This window comes from Enhydra lutris, unplaced genomic scaffold (assembly GCF_002288905.1).
Source record: "Enhydra lutris kenyoni isolate GAN:26980312 unplaced genomic scaffold, ASM228890v2 scaffoldscaffold46, whole genome shotgun sequence".
NCBI lineage: Eukaryota > Metazoa > Chordata > Mammalia > Carnivora > Mustelidae > Enhydra > Enhydra lutris.
In genome coordinates this window covers 4,425,796-4,450,982 of record NW_019154130.1, presented here as the reverse complement: position 1 = coordinate 4,450,982, position 25,187 = coordinate 4,425,796, and the positions used below count along the sequence as shown (strand labels likewise).

The window sequence follows — 25,187 nt, the reverse complement described above, 5'->3', positions numbered from 1 at the left end:
TGGGGTCAACATGTCTGTCGCTACGTCCACATTTCCCCTTTTTATAACAAGGGCATCAGTTGTCCTGGCTTAAGACCTATCTCAGTGACCTCACTTTAACTGGATGACTTCCTAAAAGACCCTGTTTCTGAGTGAGGTCACATTCTGAGGTCCTGAGGACTTCAACGTCTCTTCCTGGGGGCAACACAATTCATTAGCAGATGGGCCGTTGGATTGTAGGGGTCTGGCTTTCAGAATAGGGGCCCGGGGTGGAGATGTCGATTTTAGCATCACTGGCGTGTGGTTCCCCAAGCCTTGGGAATGGATGGAACCATCTGGGGATGGGGGGTAGTGCAAGAAATCAGGTGAGCCCAGCGCTAGGTGCAGGGAGAAGCGGGGGAGTGAGCCAGAGGCTGAGATGGTAGGAGGAGAACCAGGGGCGAGTTCCTCCATCTTTTACAGAACACACGGCCACGATGTAATTACAGAAGGTCACAAAGCACCATCAGCAAGGGGAAGGGGCGCATGGGGGGGACGTCCGGGGAGCCAGGCACAGGCTCCCAGAACCCTCTAGTAGGGCAGTCTCACAGGACACGCTAGCTTCCCCCTCGTCTGACTGTGACACCCCATGGGCAGTATGTTCTCCCAGGGAAGCCCCTTAGAGACTCAGCACCCAGGGGCTTCACTGGGGGCTGGTCACGTAGGCACGTGCTGCCTGGCCCCAACCAGAGTTCCAGATTTCCAGGGGGGAGGCAGGTGGGGTCAGCACAGTGAGCCACTCGGATGGATGAACGGCGGGAGGACCCCTCCCAAAGTCCAGGTTCCCCGATGCTGGCCAGGGGCCAATCCTGCACGCGAGCCTTTGGAAGGAGCGCAGCCCCGGGCCTGCTAGGTCGGCTGGTTCCGTAGGGAACCCATCAGATATTTAACCAGAAGGCATGCTACTAATTTGGAATGGTGTAGCTATAGTAAGACAACATCCCAGCTAGTGAGACTCGGACTGCTTTCTTGTCGTCCGCGGGCTCCCTCTGCACCTTCCCAGTTTACTTCGTTATTCCAGAATTCTCATTAGGCCTGAACCTCGGGGTGTGTCGACTCCTGGCCTCTCCCCCATCAGGCTTTCTCTGAAACCTGTCCCTTCCCTTGCATCCCCTTTACCCTCCGTCAGAGCCAGACCCTCATCATTTCTGACCTTGACTCTTCACACGCATCTCTCTGTTCCTCTCCCTGCTTCTTACAACCTGGCTGTCCGTGCATGTCACCAGTTCCCTCTGTCCCACGCTTTCCGTGTTCTGGGTCTCCGCGGGCGGACTTCTGTTTCTGCGGCCCGAGTTCCCCTCCCCTCCTTACAGGCCGTCCTGCCCCTGCTTCTAGCCCACGCTCGTCCTCCTGCCTGCCACACTCTCCCTGCCCCCCTCTAGCAGCCTGCTGGTTCAGCCTGGGTGGACGAGACTCACTTTCTCAGGTGTTGCGGCTGGAGTCCCCCGCAGGGGTCCCACGGGTCGGCTTGGATCCCATGCCCACCCCTGAGCCCATCCCTCGGGCGGTCGATGCAGGGCTTCTGATGGGGCAGACCACCCAAACCACAGGCAGGCATAGAATGGGGAAGTGATTTTCCAAAGGAAAAGAGGGACTAGTGGCCAGGAAGTGGGGATGGGTAGGCAGGGGGCAGGCGTGTGCACAAACAGCAGAGCTCCACACTCCAGGCTGGGGCCAAGTTGTCCATTTCCTCCTGATCTTGGCTCCCGTGCCACGCCGAATCTCCCTCCCCCAAGAAGCCTCTCTGTGGCAGCAGTGGCTTCGAGGCTCCTGAGAGCCCGGGGCATCTACGGTCTGGGCTACGGACGTGGCATTTAGCACACGCAGCCCTGGGTTGGCATCAGACTTTGCATACATGGATTGCAGGCTGGTGAGCAGAGGGGGACGGGTCAGCCCTGTTTTCCGTATCTGTAAGCCCCACTGCAGGTCTGGGCTGTATTTTCTGTGAAGGCCAAGAGAGCTCCTGGGGGCCTCACTTAAATAGCACCCCGCATGGTCAAGGTTATTAATATATTTTCTGGAGCTGTTACGCCTGGCAGTGGTTTCTTATCCCTGGTCCTGCTGACATCAGTGGCTCTCCCGGGCGTCCCGGGCCTGTTGGTTGTACCCTTGGCCTCTCGCCGCCCCCGTGCCATTAGCGCGTCCCCCCAACACACACACCCGAGCTGGGGGAACCAAACAAGACTCCAGACATTGCCAAATGTCTCTTAGGGGGCACACTTGCCCCCGGTTGAGTATCCTGGCTTTGCTGCTCGCGATCACCTCCCAGGTGAGCAGGAGGCATTTATTTCTCTCATTTCACCGACGAGATTGAGGCTCAAAGTGGGGCTCAGTGCCCGGGCCCAGGCCCTGCTCCTTGGTCTTGGTGTCCCCTGCTCTTCCGGGGATGCTGTGCTTCTGTCATTTCGGTGCCTAGAGAGATGATTACCCCAGGCTGGGAAACCCAGCGTTGGTCTTCGTTTTCCAGGGATCATACCCGCGCTTTTCCCGGAAGAGGAGAAGGAGACGATCCTCAGTCAGATCGGACCGGAAGCCCTGAAGCAAGGCACGGGCCCGGCCAAGGAGTCCGTGTGGCAGTACTTCGTGAACAAGAGTGCCAACAACCTGCACATTGTCCTGGGCATGTCGCCGGTGGGGGACACCCTGAGGACCCGGTGCAGGAATTTCCCAGGTGCCTGGGGCTGAGCCTACATCGCCATCCCGGCATGCTACATCCTACATCCACCCCGGCAAGGTGTCCCCAGCAGAGCAAAACTCGGGGTGGTCCCCGGGGCTGGCACATGGGCCCTGCCTTGTAGGACGGAGCCTGCTCTGTCCCTCCCAATGGCCAGCAGGCTCCCGGGCTGCCCACAGGGGGCGCTGTCTCCCCCCACCAGGAAAGGCTCATAGGCCCTGGTCGTGGCAGGTACTGAGCCTTCTCTCTTCTGTTGCGACCATCCTGCCAGCCTCGGGGAAAATGCAGTCCCTGACCTGTAGAGCAGAGGTTCTGGAGTGGGGGGGTGACCTTACTGGCACCCTCAGGGACATTTGTCAGTGCCTGGAGACATTTCCGCTGCTCGCATCCATGGGTTGGGGGGTGTGGTACCAACATCTGGTTGGTAGAGACCAAGTGCCCCTGAACGCTCCGTGTTGCCCAGACACCCCGCCATGCAGGACCGTCCAGGCGAAAGTCTGCCACGCTGAGGCTGAGAAATTCTGCTCTGGCTGAGTTAGTCTTGGACGCATCCAGCACTTCTACCACCATGCCTGGTGCTGAAGACCGTGTCCCCGTCCTTGAGCATCTCTTTTGTCTCTCCCTCTTCTCAAGGTCTTGTAAATAACACTGGTATCGACTGGTTCATGCCTTGGCCTTCTCAAGCCCTCCTCGCCGTTGCTAAGTCCTTTTTAGGTACGTGACCGCTAATGGGGGTGGGGCGCGCCAATGGTATAACAAAATAACTTGTTATCACTTTTCTGACTTTGAATTTTGGTCCAGTAGATCCCTTCACCGTTCACCCTCAGGGCCATGAAGGCTTTGAAGTTTGTCAATGTGTTTTTGGTTCATACTGTGTTTTAATCTAAAGGGATTTCACAGGGCACTGGGGCCACTTGGGGGGCTCAGTCAGTTCAGCGTCTTGATTGTGGCTCAGGTTGGGATCTCAGGGTCCTGGGCTCTGAGCCCTGCGTTGGGCTCCATGCTCAGTGGGGCGTCTGACGGATTGGCCCCTACCAGAGCAGGGGCTGGCACATCATGGTCTTTGGACCAAATGGGACCCACGGCTTGTTTCGGGAAACAGACTGTGATGGGGACACGAACACATTTGTCAGTGAACGCGGTGTCTGTGGCTACTTTAAGCTCCAGACTGCATGGTTGAGGAATTGCAGCAGAGACCATATGGCCCACGGAGGCTGCATTTTCACCGAGCTCTTTACAGGAAAAGCGGGCTGATCCCTGACTCAGAGAATACCCAGAGGACCTTTCAGGAGACTGATAATCAGTGCTGAATTTGCTCAGAAGTTTCAAACACTTAAGTCCTTGATTATTAATTTTACTCTCCGGAATAAGAAAGCAAGTCAATGTTTCTTTAGGGAAAAGCGTTTTTGTCTGGATCTTGACATCAAATGATACCAGGTGGGTCTGCAAATAGTTTCCACCTTCTACCTCTGTGTTCAGAAAATGAGTCGCTTATCAGTTCACCCAGGGAGAACTCGTAATGCTAATCAACGTGCAGGGGAAAGGGACAAGTGTGGCTCTGTGCTCCCCATGGAACTCACCATCTAACGGGGGGATCCGCAAACTTGGCCTGTAAAGGACCAGGTGATAGGTATTTCCAGCTGTGTGGGTCACGCAGGCTCTGCGGCAGCTTCTCACGTCTGCTGCTGGATCTGTGTTCCCGTGAAACTGCGCTTACAAAACCAGGCAGTGGGATGGGCGTGTCCTGTGTGGTCCACCAGCCCCGCAGGCCCATGAACCATCCCCGTGTGCTCACAGCGCTTTGGTTTGCCATCACCACGCAGCAGCTCTGTGTCCTAAAGAACACCGCGTGGAATTCGCTTAGAATTTTTTTTTCTTTGAACAGATTCCCTGGTGTTGGGCTAACCATGCCCCAAAGTGTGAATACTTGGGAGGCAGGGTTTTTCTCTGTGGGCTATGGTGTTCCAGCCCCTCGTATAATTTCAGATCAAACCTGCAGCCTCTGGCTGAACCGTTCCATTTCGTCAATCTTGTCTTCCTTCTTCTTAGTTGCAGGCCCATTCTGCGTGGCGAGGAGTGTGTTGTGCTGTCTGTTGGGTGGTCCAAGGGCTGTGATCTGAGCAGTGGAAGAGATGATGGATGGTTTCAACAGACTTAGAGGAAGGCCCACTTTGTGCCCACTGCGTGCCAGGCACAAGGGATCCAGCAGTGACACTGGGTGCATTTCCCTCCTGAAACCCCTGGCCCCCTCCCGGGACAGTGGCATAGCCAGCCCGGGAGACAGACCTTCCTGCCTGCAGAGCATGTATCAGTCCCATGGTCCAGGAGAGCCACCAACCAGGTGCTCTTTTGCTTTCTCTATTAAACATTTTCTTAAAAAATTTTATTTATTTGACAGAGAGGTAGAGAACACAAGTAGGCAGAGTAGCAGACAGAGGGAGAGGGAAAAGCAGGCTCCCCACCGAGTAGGGAGCCTGACGTGGGACTTGATCCCAGGACCCTGTTATCATGGCCGGAGCTGAAGGCAGATACTTAACTGACTAAGCCACCCAGGCGCCCCATCTATTAAACATTTTTATATCATCTTCTTATTGTGCTTAAACATCCATAACATAAAATTTGCCATTTTAACCATTTTCAGGAGTCGAGTTAGAGGTGTGAAGCACATTCACATTCTTGGGCAGCTGCCACTGCCGTCCAGCTCCAGACCTTCCACCTTGTAAAATGGAAACTGTCCCTGTGAAGCACCAACTTCCCGTTCCCCCCACCCCAGACCCCCACCCATAACCTCTCAACTACTTTCTTTCTCTGAATTTGCCTGTTCCAGAGACTTCGTATGAAGTTGAATCGTGCAACGTGTGTCCTTCCGGGCCTTGCTTCTTACCCTTAGCCTGTTCTCGAAGTTCATCCGTGTTGTGTCATGGGACAGTTTCCTTTCTTCCGTCGTAGGGATGGACCGCATTCTGTTTATCCGGCCATCTGTTGACCAACACTGGGTCCCTTCCCCTTTTGGCTGTCACGAGTAGCGCAGCTGTGAGCGTTGCCTGCAAGAGTCTTGACACTTTCAGGGCTTTGTGGGTCCATGCCTCGGAGCGGAATTGCTGGGTCGGACAGGAATGTTGTGTTTAACTCTTCAGGAGCCTGCTCTTTCCCACTGCCTTAGAGGCATTTTCCCCGTTCCTTTCTCTTCAGGGACTAATCCGATGATCCCGGCGGAAAACACAGATGGTGTGGTGGAGCACGTTGTTTTGGTCCATGAATCCGTGAATGAGTTCAGCAAACAATTTCTACAGAAATTGAGGCGTAGCAACTATGTAACCCCCAAAAACTACCTGGACTTTATTAACACATATTCAAAGCTGCTGGATGAGAAAACTCAGTATAACACAGGTAAGATGGGGGGAATGGGATGGGGAACATGTAGGATCCAAGTGCTGACCTCGTCTTTCAGCAAGTGCTTCATTAGCAGGAGCTAAGGAAGACAAATGTGCAGCACATTCCAGGTTTTACTTCCCAGAGCGATTCTTCTAGGTGGGAGAGGCCTGGCTCGCTCATATTTTTCTTTGTTGGTGTTGGGTTGTGCACTTTGGAGCTCTGTGTCTTCCCTGCCTAGAGATAGGGTGCGAGGGCAGCAACACGCTCTGTTAGAAAATGCTTTTGAAAAAAAAATGCTCTGGCTCTGGCTGTTGGCTAAGGGAAGTGCTGTTTTCAGAAATACATTTATTTTGGCTGATGTGGTCCTGGCACGGTGGTGGAGGTCCTTGATGCTGTCTGATGTCTCACGAAGATGATTTTTTAGGTTGAGCCCCAGTGAATTGAATCTCCAGGGAGGCCCCCGGAATGCTTGCCCGAGTGTGTGGGGAACCGCACCCACCTTGGTGAGGAATACAGCTATTCTCTTTCCACAGCTCAATGCAAGCGTCTGGAGGGGGGGCTGGACAAGCTGAAGGAGGCCACCATCCAGCTAGATGAGCTGAATCAGAAGCTGGCTGTGCAGAAGGTCGTGCTGGCAGAGAAGTCCATTGCCTGCGAGGCGCTGCTGGAGGAGATCGCCACCAACACGGCCATAGGTCAGTGTGGGGCCAGCTCAGTGGAGGGTTGGGGGGGCAGCAGGGCTCCCCTAGATAGGACAGAGCTCCACTGGGGGACATCCCCGAGAAGCCACCTGTCAGCCCACCCTTTTTCTCCTGAGCGTGATGAGTGTTCCTGCGTGTGGGGCTTTGAGGGCCCCCATTGGTCCCCTCAGCTCTGAGATCACCTGCAGTCACTCTGGCCCTCCTTGCCACACGGCTCTAGTCCAGGCCCATCTCCTCTGTGATAGTCACCCCGTGGACCCCTCTTCCTGGCACCCTGACAGTGTTGACAGTCTCTGCTCTGCTGTTCAGTTCTGATGGTTTCACGGCTGTGACCTCGCTTCCTTCTTCCCATGCGTTTGTCCTCCTGCTGCTCCAGCGAGAATCTCTCTGAGGGCCAAGATCTCTCCCAGGGCCAGGATCCTGCATAGCATTAGGGTCCCTACACACTTTGCCCCCTACAGAGGCTCAGTCGATGCTTGCTTGTTGACTGTGGGCATGACTCCATAGAGGACGCTGCACTGGAAAATCCGAGGGCATCCAGCATACGTTTTTCAAGAACCCACTATATGGGTTCCTGGGGCCATTTGCTAAAGCAGAGTCCGCAAGAACTTTAGCGGGGGACCCCGCACACGGGATGACAGTACACCAAAGTGGTTATGAGCAGGGCTGTGATGCTCAAGTCCTTGGGCTCCAGTCCCACCTGGGTGCCCCCAGATAAGAGACAGTGTACTTATTTCCTAGAGCTGCCCAAACAAATGGCCACAGCTGGGGGGCTTCGAACAACAGAAGTTTACTCTCACGGTTCTGGAGGCCAGAGTCTGAAATCAAGGTGTCGGGGGCCATGCTCCCTCCAAAGGCTCTGGGGGAGGACCCCTCCTTGCCTCTCCCAGCCTCCGGCATTTGTCGGCAGTCCGTAGCTTTTAAGTTCATCTAAGTGTCTGGTGCCAGTGGCCACTTCCCTTTATGTCCCCGTGTCCTCATGTGCTTGTCTTATAAGGACATAAGCCATTGGATTTAGGACCCCCTAACCCAGTATGACCTCACGTGAACTCATTAGATGTCCAAAGACCCTCTTTCTAGATAAGGTCACATTCTGAGGTCGCTGGTGGACGTGGATCGTGGGGGACACTCTTCAGCCCAGTACAGCTACCATGAGCCAATCTCTGTGCTAGGGATCAGGCTTCCAGACCTTGGGGAGATACCTACGTTCCAGTGACTAGAACCAGACAATCAGTGAGCCAACAATTAAGTGAAATGCCCAATTTCGATTAGTGTCATGAAGCAAATAGAGGATCCAGAGTGACCGAAGGGGCAGGCCACCTTACGAGGGGTGACTTTTCAGCGGGGTCTGAACAAACCTTGGAGATGGTGATGAGAAGCAGAGAGATCTCTGTGAACCAGAAAGACAGGAAGGGTAGCCCTGGTGTCCTCCACTCACACAAGCTACGCAGGGCTGGGGTCTGTCCCGTGGGATGGAGTGGTGGGACATGGCTGGGCCAATCGGAGTCAGCAGCGGTCCTGGTGTTGGAGACCCCCTGCCGGCTGAGAACTTCTGCTCTAGCAGGAACACCCAAGGCTGCCATATTGGCCCAAGAGTGTTAGATCCCCTGACAGCCCAGCACTGGCCTTGGTGGGCTGTGTGCGGCTTTGTCTCCGTGGTGGTGGTGTCTCCTCTCCATGCCAGCATCCTCACTCACCAGCCTCTCCCCCCACAGCCGAAGAAAAGAAGAAGCTCGCAGAGGAAAAAGCCATGGAGATAGAAGAGCAGAACAAGATCATTGCGGTGGAGAAGGCGGAGGCCGAGATGGCCCTCGCCGAGGTCATGCCCATCCTAGAGGCCGCCAAGCTGGAGCTGCAGAAGCTGGACAAATCAGATGTGACCGAGATCAGGTGACCGATGGCGATCTCCATGCGTGTGTGGCTGCCCGTGGCGCTCCTGACAGCCATTCCATTCCTCCTGGCAGTCAGACACTTATGGAGATCCATCATGGGCCGGCCACTGGGCTGAGTGCTTTCTAAGGCCGTGGGTCCTGTCCTCATTTGCAGATGAGGCAGCTGGGGCCCTGGGCAGGGAGTTGGTGCACCCCGGGTCCCCCCGAGCCAGGAGGGAGCAGGGCCTTTTGGCTCTGGACCCAGGCTGTCTCAGAGAAGGGGGCAGAGTCCCAGAGCTCAGTGGGCCAGTGCTCTCCACAGGAAGCGCCACACCAGTATCTGCCCTAAACGGCCACAGGACACCTGATCCAGGGGACCATTGCCCCGCCAAAGAGAGTGTGACAGAGACGGGCCACGAGCTGAGAGCCGAGAGGGGATGCCCGGCCCCTTTCTAGCCAAACAGGCTTGAGAGGGGTGGGGAGAGGGGCTCCTCGCTGTGGCCCCCAGGCATTTGGCAAACAACCTGTAAAACGACCGCGTCTGCCACCACCAGAGCACTTCCAGGAACAAGAGCCTGGTGTGGGGCTGGTGGGGGAGCTTTCTCCCCGCATTGTGTGGTCTGACCCTGGGGCCCCGTTAAGGGATCTCGCTGGTAAATTTAGCACCGAGACTGAAGCCAGGAAGGCGCACTGCCCTGTCTGCCTAGCTCCCCCCTAGTACCCCCCCCCAGTAACCCCCCCCTAGTAACCCCCCCACACCTCCGCTTGCAACTCTCAGCCCCCCAGCTGTCCCCATCACATCCTCGTTGTCAGATGGGGTTCAGTCCTTCTGGCCCCACAGTCAGGCCTCCGGTGAGAGAGTCTCCTGTTTCCAGGTCGCTGGTTGACTTTCCGTCCTGGGCTCCCTGCAGAACGAGGCTTGTTCTTGGTGCTTCTTCCTCTTCCTAAAGGCCGAGCAGCTTTCCTCTGTTGAAGGCTGTGCCCTGGTTGTTTGCTCATTAGTGATACTTGGGGATTTGAACCGAATGCCTGGCTGGTTCCAGGGCGGGGGACCGAAGCAGTTCTTGGGAGGTCATCGGCAGACTCTGCCGCTGTTGGCAAGAAGTCATTCTTTCAGTTCTGCGGAGCGCGGTTGATGGAGGGTATAAGGACGGACGTTTTAAAGTCTCAGTGGTGTGAGTCAGATGTTCAAACCGAGGCGCCGGAATGAAGCAGAAAGGCATGGCCAGCTGTGCTGGGGGACAGACCATCAGCATACACGTTTTCAAGGGAAAGAGCCAATTGTAGTTACACAAATTTTGGGCACCATACCCAGGTCAGCAGCAGAAAAATTCTGTAAGAGCAGAGAGTTGGGGAGAAGTTCTGAAGGGGGTTCATTTGGCTAGAAGGGGCTGTGGGTCCCCACATCAGCTCAAGGGGGAGGGGAGAGATGGGGCTTCTGAAGAACTAAATGGAGAGCTCTCTACCTGTCCCCACAGTGAACGAGGAATGCCTGCATCACGCCTGAGACAGGTGTGAGACGGGGGCTCAGCTCATCCCTGAGAAAGTAGAAATGGCCTAAGACCTAAAAGGAATAATTTTTAAAAACATGATTATTGGAGTAGATGATATGTTCATGCAGGGCTCTGCCTCTTATGGGCTGTGTGACCTCTGGCAACTCACTTAACCTCTCTGCGCTGTAGTTTCTTTCTTTCTTTCTTTCTTTCTTTTTTTTTTAAAGATTTTATTTATTCATTTGACAGACAGGGATCGCAAGTAGGCAGAGAGGCAGGCAGAGAGAGAGGAGGAAGCAGGCTCCCGCTGAGCAGAGAGCCCAATGTGGGGCTCGATCCCAGGACCCTGAGATCATGACCTGAGCCGAAGGCAGAGGCTTAACCCACTGAGCCACCCAGGCGCCCCATGTGCTGTAGTTTCTTGATTTGTGACATGGGGATGATGATCATTGTCCCCATGGCATGAGGGCTGTTGGGAAGATGGACTGACTGAACTATTACAGGAAGAGCTCCAGGACTGGGTTCACCACACTGTCAGTGCCAAGTAAGCATGAGCTAGGATCACAGTCTGACATCAAAATGACGTGTGAAAGCCCCTCCCACCTGCCCCATCAGCGGAGTTCCCCTCCCCCCACACAACAGGTACCCACTGTCTTTCTGCTCTCACATATGGATCCAGAAAGTTTTTATGATCAAGGCAATCAGATAAACACGTGTCTCTTCAGTTCCCGGCTTTAGATTCTGAAGGTTAGTGGTAGAACAAGGGATACCTGAGTGCCCTTGTTTCCTCCTCTTTTTTTGGTGTGTAAATGGTCTTATACTCTACACATTTTCCTATATCTTGGCTTCTCCGGTGAACAGTGTGTTTTGGAGATCTCTCGCGTGTTGCTGTGTGATGAACTTCCCCCATGTCTGAGAAGAGTTCATCACGTTCCACTGGACGGCCCTGTCGCCCTCTGTTTAACCAGCCCCAGTTTATGAAGTTTCAGCTTGTGGCCGGTCTTCTGCCTTCACGAACTGCGTGGCGAAGAATAACCCTGACCTTACTTCATTGTGCAGCTGGGCAAGTCCACTGGAAGGTTCTATTTCTAGGGTGGAATCTCCCAAGTCCAAGGCTTTGTGTTTGTAATGTCAACAGGTGCTGCTTAATGTGCTCCCTGGGGGTGGAGCCCACTTATGCGCCCCTGGCAATCCACCTCAGTGCCTGCTTCCTCATAGCCTCGCCAGTGGAGAGCATTATAATGCATTTGGATTTTTGCTTGTTTTGTAGATGAAAAGCGGTGTTTGTGTAGTTTTAATGTGCATTTCCCTTATTGCAAGTGACGTTGGCCTTTTTTTTCATATGTGAAAAATGTGTATGAGGGTCGTGTGTATTTCTTTTTCTGTGAACTGTTCATAAGCTTTGCACGTTTATCTGTTAATTGTTAGTGCTCATTTTTTTTTTCTTATTCAGTTCCAGTGGCTTTTTACGTGATAGGGAGATCAGTTTTTTTTTTTTTAAGATTTTATTTATTTATTTGACACAGAGAGAGAAATCACAAGTAGGCAGAGAGGCAGGCAGAGAGAGGGGGAAGCAGGCTCCCCGCTGAGCAGAGAGCCCGATGTGGGGCTCGATTCCAGGACCCTGAGACTATGACCTGAGCCGAAGGCAGAGGCTTAACCCACTGAGCCACCCAGGAACCTGAGTTTTTAACCATGATGTGAGTTGTAGATATTTTCCCCAGTGGCTCATTGGCCATTTGAGTTTGATTGTGAGGTTTGTGTGTGTGTTTGTGTTTGCTGTGTATAAGACTTTTGTATTTACATGACAGACTTTAGCAATATTTTATTTTGTGGCCTTTGGATATCGTGTCATACTTAAATGGCCTTTTAAACCTGTAGGATTATAAAACAATTTCCCCATGATTTCTTCCCATACTTTTACAGTTCATTTCTGTACAGTTAAATATTTGATCTTTTGGGTTTTCCAGGGGTTCACTGTGAGTCTGGATCCAATTTTATTTTTTCCAGGTGACTATAATCTGGCTTCCTTTAGGTTGTTTGGATGTTAAATGTGATGATCCAGCTGACATCTTGACAATTTCATTCTGTAATGCTCAACCCTCTTTGTTGAAATCATCAGATGTTAAGGCAGGGAGAGTAGGAGTCATGAAGATCAGAAGTGGGTGATCCTCTGTAGTACAAAAGGCTCCCTTCGTTACTGGCTTGCGATTTTACTCTTCTTCCTTCCATTCATTTGGCAGTCTTTGGGTGCCCACACCCCCCCCCCCATCCTGGCACTGGGGCTGAGCAGCCATGAGCCAGCAGGCAAGGCCTTCATTACATTCAGCTGACACTCTCAGGAAGGCACGGGCGTTCATGCAGGAATCCCACACGTACAGGAAAATCACCCAAGAAGTTAGGGTGGGACGGTCTTTGCTGCCATGACTGTGGATAATGGGGGAACCTCACCTAGTCTGGGGGGTGGGGAGTCGGGGAAGGTATTCCCTAGGAAGTGACATTTATTTTTTTTAAGGTTTATTTATTTGAGAGGCAGGTGAGGGACAGAGGCAGAGGGAAACTCAAGCTGACTCCATACTGAGTGTGGAACCCAGTGTGGGGCTCTATCCCAACCCCCTGAGATGACAACCTGAGCCAAAACCAAGAGTTGGATGCTTAACCAACTGAGCCACCCAGGCGCCTCCCCTGTTCCCTAGAAGGGACATTTATTTATCTATGTACTTATTTTTTGGAAGATTTTATTTATTTATTTGACAGAGACACAGCAAGAGAGGGAACACAAGCAGGGGGAGTGGGAGAGGGAGAAGCAGGCTTCCCGCTGAGCAGGGAGCCCGATGCAGGACTCAATCCCAGGACCCCGGGATCATGATCTGAGCCGAAGGCAGACACTTAACGACCGAGTCACCCAGGCATCTCTTGAAAGTGACATTTACACTGAGCTGGGACTAGAGAGTAGGGATCCACCAGCTGTAGGATGGAGGCTAGAGGAGGGCCCTCTCTGAGGCTGGCAGGAGCTTGGGCTGAGGGAAAAGCAGACACAGTCGGAGCGTCGGGGTAATTAGAGCGAGGGAAGGTAGGGAGTGGCATTTGTGACGACTCTTTCCCTCCAGGGAGGGCAGCATATCCTCCTCCTCTCTCTCTCTCCTGAGATTCTTTTTTCTTTTTTTTAAGATTTTATTTATTTATTTAATAGAGATCACAGGTAGGCAGAGATGCAGGCAGAGAGAGAGGGGGAAGCAGGCTCTCCGCCAAGCAGAGAGCCTGATGTGGCGCTCGATCCCAGGACCCCAGGATCATGACTCGAGCTGAAAGCCAGAGGCTTTAACCCACTGAGCCACCCAGGCACCCTCTCCTGAGTTTCTTTTGTGATAGGAGAAAGGAAATGAAACAAAAATGTTTCTATTTCCCAGACTGAGAACCTCAGGACTACTAATACCTCAGTTGTCCTGTGTTACGACAGCAATACCTTCTGTAGAAACACGGCTCCAGGTACTAGCTTGTCAGCTGAGGGCCGAGAACGTCACTTTCACAGGATCGCAGGGTTTGGGAGCGGGAAGGTCTGGCTCTGCCTCCCCATTTTGCAGGTGGGAAAACCGAGAACGCTGGATGGTTTACAACTTGCCCACAGGCTCAGGACCCTTCACTGGGGCTGGGGTCCTTTCTGTCTTCTATCTGAAAACATTTCACCGATTCTTTCCTCCTCTGATTCTTCAAAAATCAGTGGCCTGGGCCTGGCCTCCGTCCCCCACCCCGGAAGGAAGCCTTTTAAAGGCAGCTGACGGCGTTGTGGGCTTTCGCAAGCACCTAATGCCGGTGTAATTGCACCTTTCCCTGGTGACTCAGGACCACCACTTTAATCACCGGTCTTCATGCTGGAGTCATTGCCCTGGCTTGTCCCTGCGCTGAGTCGCTCCTTCTCGCCGCTCTTGTCTGCAGGCTGGTGGGCGGGGGTCCTGGGGCCAGGGCGGCCGGGGCGTTTGCCCAGTAGAGACAGTCTCCATACTTCTACCCTGCTTGGGTTGTTCTTGTGCTCTTGGCCCATCCCGCCCTCCCGCTCACCTCTGAGTTGCTCAGGCCTTCTGCTGGGATGGCTGGGCCCCTGCCTGCCTCCCCCTCCCCGCTAGGTCATCTTCAGGGGGCCTCTCTCATCTCCCCGTCTTCTCTCTTTTCCTTCCTTCCATTCACCTCTTCTTCGTTTTCCTGAAGCTTCTGGCTCTCTCCGTGGTCTGGCGTCTGCAGGACTCACGTGATGTGGAGAGCCTTCGAGAGCAGCAGGCAGCCCAGCGCCCCTGCTCCCTGCCCCCAGTGCAGTTAACATGCCTCCCATTCCTGCATGTATGTACTGGTGCTGCTGCTTGCTCGCCCCTTTGTTGAGGGTCTTGGTGCCCTGGAGGGGGGAGGGCACTGGACATCTGAGGGTTTGGAGGAGCCAAGTGACTGTCTGGGCTCCTCAAAGGCAAAGGAAACAGGTAAGGGGTGACCTAGCCTGGAAGGAGCCCTGGATGTGGGGGCCCTGGACCCCACAGGCTGTGTGGACACAGGCAGCCCGTCCAGACACTCTGAGCCCCGTCTCCTCATCTAGTAAATGGAAAAGAGGACGAAGATGATGATGATGAGGAGGAGGAGGAGGAGGAGGAGGAGGACGGCAGTAATGCCAGTGGCTATGCGGCAGAGTCTGAGAAGCTGCCCCAAGCTGTGATTAGAAACACGGATTCTCAGGCTCCTCCTTGACCTAGTGACTCATGCTTGGGTGGCTTGGGTTTGCATTTTAATGATATCTGCCCCTGTGGTTCTGGCCCCCGGTGGCTGAGACCAGTCCCTGCCCTGGGAGCAGCTCCCCCCTCTCCCGAGGAGCCCAAGTCCATGCTGGGATATGGCTTCCTTGGCCTCCATGCTGTGTCACCTCTAAGAAAGGACTCTGGGCTGAGCCATTTTTCCTGGAACTTTCTGGAACTTTTCTAAGCTCTCATTTAGGCTAGATCCTGGGCACGTCCTGGGTCTGATTCACACACATTTTTATTTCTCACCAGATCCTTTGCCAAGCCCCCCAAACAGGTGCAGACGGTGTGTGAGTGCATCCTCATCATGAAAGGGTACAAGGAACTCAACTGGAAGACCGCCAAGGGCATGATGTCTGACCCGAATTTCCTGAGGTCTCTGATGGAGATTGATTTTGATTCGATCACGCAGAGCCAGGTGAAAAATATCAGAGGTGCGTACGGACAGACGCAGGAAGAGCCAGGGTCTGTCTCCGTCTGACAGCTCAGGCTTTGGGAGCAGGGATGGAGAGCACAGAGGGGGCTTATCAGAGGCCAACCCTCCTGTTGGGGTCAGTTGTCACTGTGGCTCTTTGGGCGGAATAAGCCGAAGGATCATTCCCAGAGGAAATGAGGAACGTGGAGGCACTGTTGTGTGAGATGGGACAGCTGGGAGCTAGATGGTCAGTAGCAGCCTATGCCCTCTGAACGTTCACGAACAATCACTCTGGTGTTTCCCCTTAGGAAATAGGATCCTCTTATGGAACCCAGCCTGGCCTCCTCTTCGGTCCATCTTGGGCATCAGGCTTGGTGGTGCAGGAGATGGTCTACCCTGACTTCTCCCTTGCGCCTTTTGCCAGTATGAAGTCTCCTGTAGGTCCCTGGGAGACAGGCGAGGAGGGGTTGGGACCGCCCACAGCCAGCCTCCCGTCTTCGGTTATAGAATGCCGGCTTTCCCTTTGAGCCCGATGCCTGTCCTACCTAGATGCTCAGCCAGTGGGAACGAGGTTTCAGTCTTTGCAAAAAGCCATTCAAGTTCACAGTGTCACTGTTTATCTTCATGGTTTGTTCAGAATGTTATTATCAAATGCTCTTTCTCAGCCACTCAGAAACAAAACTAAATGAAACACAAAGGATAACAACAACTACAAAAAACCCAAGGACCTCTCTTTACCTGAATATTGATTGGGTGGGTTTCCATTTGCGTGAAATTACCCCTGGGGTGAGGGGGCGGGGAAAGGTGATGGTGACCCATAACAGCCTATGAATTCCAGCTAGCTACCTGCTCTGAGCCACTTTGATGCACAGTTGGGGGTCCCCACAGACACCCTGGACACAGAGGTGCCTGGATCATAGGGATGTCCTGGGTGGCCATAACCTGTGCCCCTCACTCATGTCTTATTAAGCACCCACCTACACAAAACTCATTTAGTGACGCTTGTCCATCGGCGATTTATTTCCCATTTTGTTTTCCCAAGATGGGGCTTGTGACCCATCAATATCATTCCATTCCATCTTTGACCGTCAGGCCTCTTGAAGACTCTTAATACCACAACTGAAGAAATGGAAGCTGTGAGCAAAGCAGGCTTGGGGATGCTGAAGTTTGTTGAAGCTGTGATGGGCTACTGCGACGTTTTTAGAGAAATCAAGCCCAAAAGAGAAAAGGTATTGTCCATGAGTAAGACCTAAACAGAGCTGCTCAGGGAGTAACCTGGAGTTGGAATTAATACATCCACAGCTTTGCTGGACAAATGCGGGCAAGGTTCTGATTTTCCATCATATAACCATTCCCCCCTCCACCACCGCTAATAAATGATAAGCCTGAATTATATCACTCTCGTCTAGACAGCGTGAATGGACGGACAGAACCGAAGTCTGGAAGGCTTTCAAATTTTGGGTGGAAAGAGTAGGATAAACGGGTAAAAATCATTCTCTGTAATTCAAGCAGGATGCTGTGTCTTGGCACTAATGACCCTTGGGGCTGGACCATTCTCGGGGTGGGGGGGGGGGTGAGTGCTTGTCATGTGCTCTGTAAGATGTGTAATGGAACCCCTGCCTCCGCCCACTGGATGCCATTATCCCTACCCCCAAGATCTGACCACTCAGAATGTCTCCAGACGTGGCCATCTGTCCTCTGGGGCGGCCCCACCTGAGAACCATTGGGTCAAAGTAACATGTTGAACACAGACTACAAAGAGAGTTACAAGGTTGATTTGATCATCTTGAGATCTATTTTGACACTGCTTTATCCCTCAGAATTTTGTTCCTAGATAATTTGGGACCAGGTGGAAGGCGAGGACTATTCTCGACGCATTCTTTTGAGTTTTTGACTTAGAATCACAGTGTCATTTTACCGTGACCTCTGCGCACATGGAAATAAAGCTGTCTGCTAACTTGGGTGTGGGACATCTTGTTTTCCAATGGGATTAGAGCTTTTGAAGCCAATGCTAGGTGACTAAGGAAAGGAGCCATGTACCTCAGCAGGGGATACAGTGGCCCCAAGAAGTAGGAACAACATTAGAAACGTGGTGTAGACCTAAGCCCCGGGGTTAGACTCGTTCATCCCTGCTCCACTGTGGTCCCCCTCCCCACCGTTCTGGGACTTGTCTTCCCTCAGGTGGCCAGGCTGGAGCGGAACTTCTACCTCACTAAGCGTGAGCTAGAAAGGATCCAGAATGAGTTGGCGGCGATCCAGAGGGAGCTGGAAGCCCTGGGGGCCAAGTACGAGGCCGCCATTCTGGAAAAGCAAATGCTGCAGGAAGAAGCCGAGATTATGGAGAGGCGGCTGATTGCGGCAGACAAGCTCATCTCAGGGCTGGGGTCTGAGAACATCAGGTCAGCGGCTGAGGAACCCCTCCGATGACAGCCCTGAGGGAGACCCTGTGGTCTGTCCGCGAACGCTGGGCCCGAATCTCTTACCGTGTCGTCTTTCCACCACGCTGTGCTTTTATCTGGAGACCTCTTGGGAGAGTTCGGATTTCACTACTCTCATGGCTAAGGCCATTTTACACGTTCTGCGGTTTATTGAACAGTTGTCAAGGGTGACGGAGGCAGGCTAGCTGTGGAGACAGGGAGGCACCCGTGGCCTCTGGCAAGGTTCTGTCTGTTCTGGAAATGTTGACTTCCTAGAGGTCTTTAACCCCGAGTGCGTCCCGGGTGGGTCTGGAGGGGGGGGGGTCCACCTTGGTTGCGGGGCAGCTCTCTTCCAAGGGCTCTTGAGTCTGGCTCAGTCCTGAGCTTCAATTTTAAGCCGGTAGGGCTGTCTGGTGCCTCGGGGCAAGGCCGTTTGGCCAGAGCTGGTCCGCTGGATGCAAGAGTAGTTTCTAATCAGGCACCTGCGCAAGTGATAGGGGAAACACTAGAAAATACTGTTTGCTTGTGGGAAACAAACCATTTTCAGTATTTCTAAAACCTAGAAGGTTTTCGCTGTTTAGCAGAAGGGGCAAAGGGAAACATCTACTCCCTTTTATCTTGGGTAGAATTTTGTCACCAAGCAAGACCTGAGCTCAGGAGTTCTGCTGGGCGTGTCAGCAAACTACTGATTTAAAGCATTCAGAAACAGGGCACCTGGGTGGCTCAGTGGGTTAAGTCTCTGCCTTCGGCTCAGGTCATGATCTCAGGGTCCTGGGATCGAGCCCTGCATCGGGCTCTCTACTCAGTGGGGAGCCTGCCTTCCCCCCTCTCTCTGCCTGCCTCTCTGCCTGCTTGTGATCTCTGTCAAATAAGTAAATAAAGTCTTTAAAAAAAACTTATTTAAAAAAAAAAAGACACAATGTGATTGCTACTTAATAAATAAGCTTTGAGACTAGATGCTTCCCATAAACATTTCTCCAGCCCATTAGATGCTGGGTTCTGCTGAGCCCTAAAATTGAACAAGGTCTTCTGACTTTGTTTCTAGAAGAAGGGACTATCTCCAATGATGTTTCCTTCTGGCTAGCCCCGTTAGCAGTGTGTCAAGGTGGTTCTTCGCGAATGTTCCTTTTGATTGTGTTGGAAGCTAACGGCTTACCGCAGCCCCCATCTCCTGCTCCAGGTGGCTGAATGACCTAGATGAGCTGATGCACCGGCGGGTGAAGCTGCTGGGGGACTGCCTGCTCTGCGCAGCTTTCCTGAGCTACGAGGGCGCGTTCACGTGGGAGTTCCGTGACCAGATGGTCTACCAAGTTTGGCAGAATGATATCCTGGAGCGGGAGATTCCTCTGAGCCAGCCTTTCCGGTTAGAAAACCTGCTCACAGATGATGTTGAGATCAGCAGGTGTGTGCGACCCTGAACCCGGAGGACGTGGGTGCCTGGTGGGGGGGGGGGGTAGGGGGTGGGGCCGGTGAGTGGTCCACGTGGGCATCACCCTGGCGGGGGAGAGCGAGGCATGTAGCCAACTTGCCTGTACAGAAACGGCAGGGTGAGCTGCAAATCCAGCTTCCCCAGCCCTGGGGAAGGGTTGAGCAGCCTGGGGGTGGGTAGATTGTTCTTAAAGGCCAATCTTACCACCCTTAGCACTTGGTTACAGCTTGACAAGAAAGACAGACTTCCCTGTCACTGTCCCTTCCAGGTGGGGATCCCAGGGACTGCCCCCTGATGAGCTCTCGATTCAGAATGGCATCCTCACCACCCGGGCCAGCCGCTTCCCCCTCTGCATCGACCCGCAGCAGCAGGCCCTCAACTGGATAAAAAGAAAAGAAGAGAAAAATAACCTGCGGGTATGGCCAGCTCCTCCCCGGGTGTCCTCTGCCCTCACTTCCCGTGCTCAGGGCACAGCTTGCCTCTCCTGCCGTCTCTACCTGGCAGCCCTGCGCCCCTGGCAATGCCGAGCTGAAATGTCCACCCCTGGGCGGAGCCCTCCCCCTCTCTGCTCACCCGCCCTATTGAGTTCTTGAGGGCAGCATGACCTGCCTTGGGCTTTGCTTTCTGACCTGTGTGTTGCCTCCCAGCTGTGAGCAGCTTGAAGCTGGACATCGTGTTTTCCTTATCTTTGTGTCCCCCTACCTGTACAACGTGGTGGCCCCAGATGCTCAGTCACTTTTTTTCCTTTGGACTGGAGGAAAGATACCTCAAAATCTTTGGGTTGAGATGTAATTCACATACTGTGAAATTCACCCTTTGAAAGCATACACCTCCGTGGTTTTTAGTGTATTCTATGCAGAATTATGCAATCACCAGGATCAGGGTTTACCACCCCAAAAAGCAATGCTGTGTGCTTTAGTCGTTGTCCCCCATCATCCTTCCGTTCCCCCCCCCCCCCCCCCCTCCTAGCAACCACTAATGTATCTTATGGATTCGCCTCCTCTGGAGAGTTTCACACAAATGAAATCATGCGCTGTGTGGCCTTTTGTGTCTCGCGTTTTTCGCGGAGCATCGCGTTTGCTAAGCTTATCCCGGTTGTAGCAGGAGTCTGCTTCCTTCCTCTTCGTGGCTGAATCATAGTCCATTGGGTGGAAGGACCACATTCTACCATCCATTTATCCATTGATGGACATTTGCATGATTTCTACTTTTTGGCTGTTACAAATAACGCTACTGTGAACGTTCATGTGCCTTTTGGTTTTATTGCTTGATTTTTTGGTGGGCATATGTGTTCAGCTTTCTTGGGTAAAATTGCTGGGGCCCAGTCACTTTTTGCTGAACTAGTTCCCAAACCCATGATTCTCAGTTTTACTTTTTCCTGATGGTTTTGTTTTTCTGGTCCTTGTTTCTGAGAATGTCCATGCTATTGGGGGCAGGTCTCTCTCTAAAATATACACAGAGCTACAGTGAGACAAATATTATTAATGCAGAGTTGGTCCTCGACGTCCCCTTGCCCTCAGCCTGCTAGAGGGCCCGAGATGGCCCATTCTGCGAGGGGTCGTGAGACTCTGTCGTGATTACTTTGGGCTGTTCAGACCCTGAACCTGATGGGTTTCTGGTTTCTATGGGTCTTGTGCTTTGCTCCCCTCCCCCCGCCCCCATTCTTTCTCCGCTTTGGCTCCCTCTGAGGCTCGGGTGTGCCCACTCCCTGCTCCCGAGGCGCTCAGCACCCCTGTCTTCCAGGTGGCTTCCTTTAATGACCCTGACTTCCTGAAGCAGCTGGAGATGTCCATAAAGTATGGGAGCCCTTTCCTGTTCCATGACGTGGATGAGTACATCGACCCCGTGATTGATAACGTCTTAGAGAAAAATATCAAAGTGTCTCAAGGACGGCAGTTCATCATACTGGGGGATAAGGAAGTGGATTACGACTCAAATTTCAGGCTGTACCTAAACACCAAGCTGGCCAATCCCAGATACACCCCATCTGTGTTTGGAAAGGCCATGGTCATCAACTACACGGGTGAGGATGTATACAAGCCCAGTGGCAAATTGGGGCGGTTACCACGGAGACCGCAATGGGAAGTCAGGGCTTTCAGGGGACGCCGTTTTGTTTGCTGACCCCAGGTCATGCTGTCAGGGTCACATCTTCATCCGCCGGTTCTTCACAATGAAGGCTTGGGCGCCCCCTTGGGAGGTAGGGAGACGCATGTCTGAGGCGCGCTGGGTCTGGACCATAGGGCTCAGATACCCACGCTTGGAGTGGGGTAGGATCCCCATTCTGCAGGGGCAGGAAGTTATTCTGTTTTTGCATTTAAATATGTGGCATGGTTTTGGATTCCCCTCCTCCCAACTGAATTCTGCTAGGAGCTGGGTGCCATTTCTTACACTTTCTAGGGTTGTCCTACAGCTGCCTACATGGGTTAAGTAGGTTGGGTGTGCTTTCATCTCGGGCTGCCCAATCGGTGGGAGCCTCTGCATGCTTGTCACCCACCACTCTGTGGAGGAGCATCTCCGGACTGTTCTGACCTGTGGCTTTGGAGCAATGGCGGGAGCCAGTCCTCAAGTTCCCCAAATGCGGGCTCAGCCACACCCTCTGCTTGCCCGCCCCAGGCACAGGTGTGCAGCAGGCGAGGAGGCGTGGGTGTCCGGCGGTGATGGCCTCCCCTTGCTCCCATAGTCACACTGAAAGGTCTTGAGGACCAGCTGCTGAGCGTGCTGGTGGCCTATGAGAGGCATGAGCTGGAGGAGCAGCGGGAGCACCTCATCCAGGAGACGAGTGAGAACAAGAACCTGCTGAAGGATTTGGAAGATTCCCTCCTTCGGGAACTGGCGACCTCCACGGGGAACATGCTGGACAATGTGGAGCTGGTGCAGACCCTGGAGGAGACCAAATCCAAGGCCATGGAGGTATCGGCTGCATAGAAGGTGCATTGCCCTGGGAGGGAGGGAGCGGGGTGGTTCCTGGATGTACTTTTGGAGTGTCCGTCCCTTCATCTGCTCAAGGAGGAAATTGGGCTCAATGATCTCAGGGCCTCATTCCTGCATCTTAGAAGCTGAGATGTTGGGGTAAGGTGGGGGTGTGGGGGACAGCCACCTGTGCTGGCACCAGATCTGGGCCCTTAGTCACCTGAGGTTTTTCCTGATGAGAACAGGTCACCTTTATGGGGGTGCGCTATGGGGAGGGGAGCCCTAGAGGTGTTCCCAGGGACCCTTGTGCATTAGATCAGCCTCTTTGAGTCAACAGTGATAGAAAACCCAGCTCTGCTTGGCTTAAGTCAGAAGGGAAATTATTAATTTAGAATACAGAAAGTCCAGGGATGGCTTCAGGCAGGGCTGGATCCAGGACTCTAAACATATCATTAGGACTCAGTTTCTCTCCATTTCTGGGCTGGACCTTTTGTTGGGTTGGCTTCATTCTCTGCCTCCCCATGAGCCAAGCTCCCCTCGTGGTCACCAGGTGGGTATGGCCTCATGGCCCTTCAGGTTCAGGTCCAAAGGAAGAGTGAGAATTGTTACCTGTCCCTATCATGAATGTCCCAAGAGTCATTTTAGTCATGCTAACCCCAGGCTGATCCCACGGCTGGGGATGCTGTGCGTGCACTGGCTGGGGCCTGGGTCACATGCTCCTCTCCTGGGATTGGGGTGGACCCCACATATGGGATGAGGGGGGAAGTTGGAGTCTCCAAGTTAAAGTCAGGGACGGTCATTAGAAGGACAGGGCACAGGTGCTGGGGAGTCCAGCCAAAAAACATCCACTATATCTGGCAAGAGGGGTGTGTTCTACAGCCCCCACCCCCCGCCCTAGCATTGCACGGATTTCTTTGCTGCTCCCTCCCACTCTTGCTCTCTGCATTCCTAACTTTCTTGCCCATTTCCTAAGTCATCCTGGTGACGGTGTCAGTCTCCCCATTTCCACGGTGATGTGCACCTTCTCTTTAGGTATCGGAGAAGCTCAAGCTGGCGGAGAAGACAGCCTTGGACATCGACAGGCTGCGGGACGGCTACAGGCCGGCCGCCAGGAGGGGGGCCATCCTGTTCTTCGTGCTGTCTGAGATGGCCCTGGTCAACGCCATGTACCAGTACTCCCTCATCGCCTTCCTGGAGGTCTTCAGCTTATCGCTTAAGAAGTCCCTGCCTGATTCCATTCTCATGAGGCGACTGCGGAACATTATGGACACACTGACCTTCAACATCTATAACTACGGTTGCACGGGTGAGCACCCCTCTGGTCTGCGTGCGTGCCCCTCAGGCGTCTGTGTGTCCACATCTCTTCTGCTGAGGACGAGAGGCAGATGGGATCAGGGCCCATGCTGACGGCCTGTTTACCTTCATTCCCTCTTCAAAGGCTCTCTCCCCCAACACGGTCACATTTGGAGGCCCTGGGGGTCAGAGTTTCAACATATGGATTTGGGGGAACAGAGTTCAGCCCATTCCAGTTGGGCAGGAGGAAGGTTGAGGACTGTTGTCCCTATAGGGCTCGGTTACGTAGCCAACGCCTGCAGCCAAGAAGGTAGAATTCAAATCACAGATGTTGACTTAGACAGTTTTTCTTCTGTGTGTGCGTGCATGCGCGTGTGTGTGTTTTAAAGAACTTTCGTATTCAGCATCCTGCTATCCCTGATGAGTCTGTTGGTGGAATGTGTCTGCTGTGCTGCGCAGGTGGGCAAACCGTGAGCTGCGGGCTGGGTCAGGACCCCTGTCTGTTCATGTAAATAATGTGCTGCTGGAACCTGGGCCCTTTGTCTGAACGTCTGCTACGGCTGCCTCCCTGCTGCAGCGGTGCATAGTCCTTGTTAGGGAGACCTGCCTGTAACGTTGGAAGTACTGCCTCTCCAGCCTTTTTCGTTTGTTTGTTTGTTTTAATTTTTATTTATTTATTTGACAGAGAGAGAGATCACAAGTAGGCAGAGAGGCAGGCAGAGAGAGAGGGAGGAAGCAGGCTCCCTGCTGAGCAGAGAGCCTGATGCAGGGCTCGATCCCAGGACCCTGGGATCATGACCTGAGCCGAAGGCAGATGCTTAAAGACTGAGCCACCCAGGTGCCCCCCTCTCTAGCCTCTTACAGGGAGCATGTCAACGCCTCTCCTAGATGACACGGGACAAAGAGCTCACACTCAGGGTTAGGCAAACGGCCCATGTTCCGTCGAGAAGGTGGCTCTGGACCCAGCCGCCTTTGGGCGGCTCTGCTCTCCCTGGTGGGCGCTGTGGGCAGGGCCGCTGCCGACCCACGTGAGCGAGCGGGACTGCAGGCCAGCTCGCGGGCTCCGCGCACGGACAGAGCTCACGCTGTACGTGCTCAGATGCTGTGGACGGACATCCGGCGCCGGGAGCACAGGGCTGGGGGTGGGCTGGGAGCCCCCACTGTCGGGCCTTGCGGCTCATTTCTACGCTGAAGCTTGTTGTACGAAGGAAACTCTACTTTGAAAGCGAATTTACTTCATCGGTGACCGTCTTGATGTTTCCCTGCAGGGTTGTTTGAGAGACACAAGTTACTCTTTTCTTTCAATATGACGATCAAGATAGAACAAGCAGAAGGCCGAGTCCCCCAGGAAGAATTAGATTTCTTCTTAAAAGGTGACGGACGTGCCTCCTCTCATTCTTCCCCGCTCCCTTGATCACCCCTACCCCCGCTGCACACGTACATAAAATTGTTAAAACAAACCACAGCATTACCAAACTTCTCCTTAGAACTCGGCTTCTAGCAGCACAGCTTTAGCAGGGGGAGCCACAGAGGGAGGGGGGGAGGCAGGCTCCCCGCTGAGCAGGGAGCTGGACATGGGGCTCGATCCCAGGAAGGCTGAAGGCAGACGCTTCACTGTCTGCGCCCCCCCAGGCACCTCCCCATAGCACCGCGTTACTAAATATTTCAGTTGACGCTTGCAGCCTCAGAAATGGTTGTGGTCTGGCCCAGAGCAGCAGGTCTCTGCCCACAGGCTGCCCCGAGATGGGAAGCCATGCTGAGCTGCCTGGGAGGGGTCATGGGCAGTGACAAGGCAAGCCTACACGTCCTCCTC

The 25,187-nt window shown here is 53.5% G+C and overlaps 1 protein-coding gene across 1 annotated transcript in view; it reads left to right on the top strand.

The window, feature by feature from the left end:
- LOC111156345 (dynein heavy chain 10, axonemal-like) overlaps positions 1–25,187 on the top strand; it is a 131,428-nt gene that overhangs the window by 98,375 nt on the left and 7,866 nt on the right. The window contains 14 exon segments of the mRNA XM_022517120.1: positions 2,486–2,689; positions 3,326–3,406; positions 5,885–6,082; positions 6,601–6,762; positions 8,484–8,658; positions 15,163–15,344; positions 16,418–16,554; positions 17,507–17,724; positions 18,923–19,144; positions 19,440–19,587; positions 20,915–21,194; positions 21,852–22,081; positions 23,114–23,387; positions 24,643–24,747. Of these exon segments, the coding sequence (XP_022372828.1) occupies positions 2,486–2,689; positions 3,326–3,406; positions 5,885–6,082; positions 6,601–6,762; positions 8,484–8,658; positions 15,163–15,344; positions 16,418–16,554; positions 17,507–17,724; positions 18,923–19,144; positions 19,440–19,587; positions 20,915–21,194; positions 21,852–22,081; positions 23,114–23,387; positions 24,643–24,747 (2,616 nt within the window).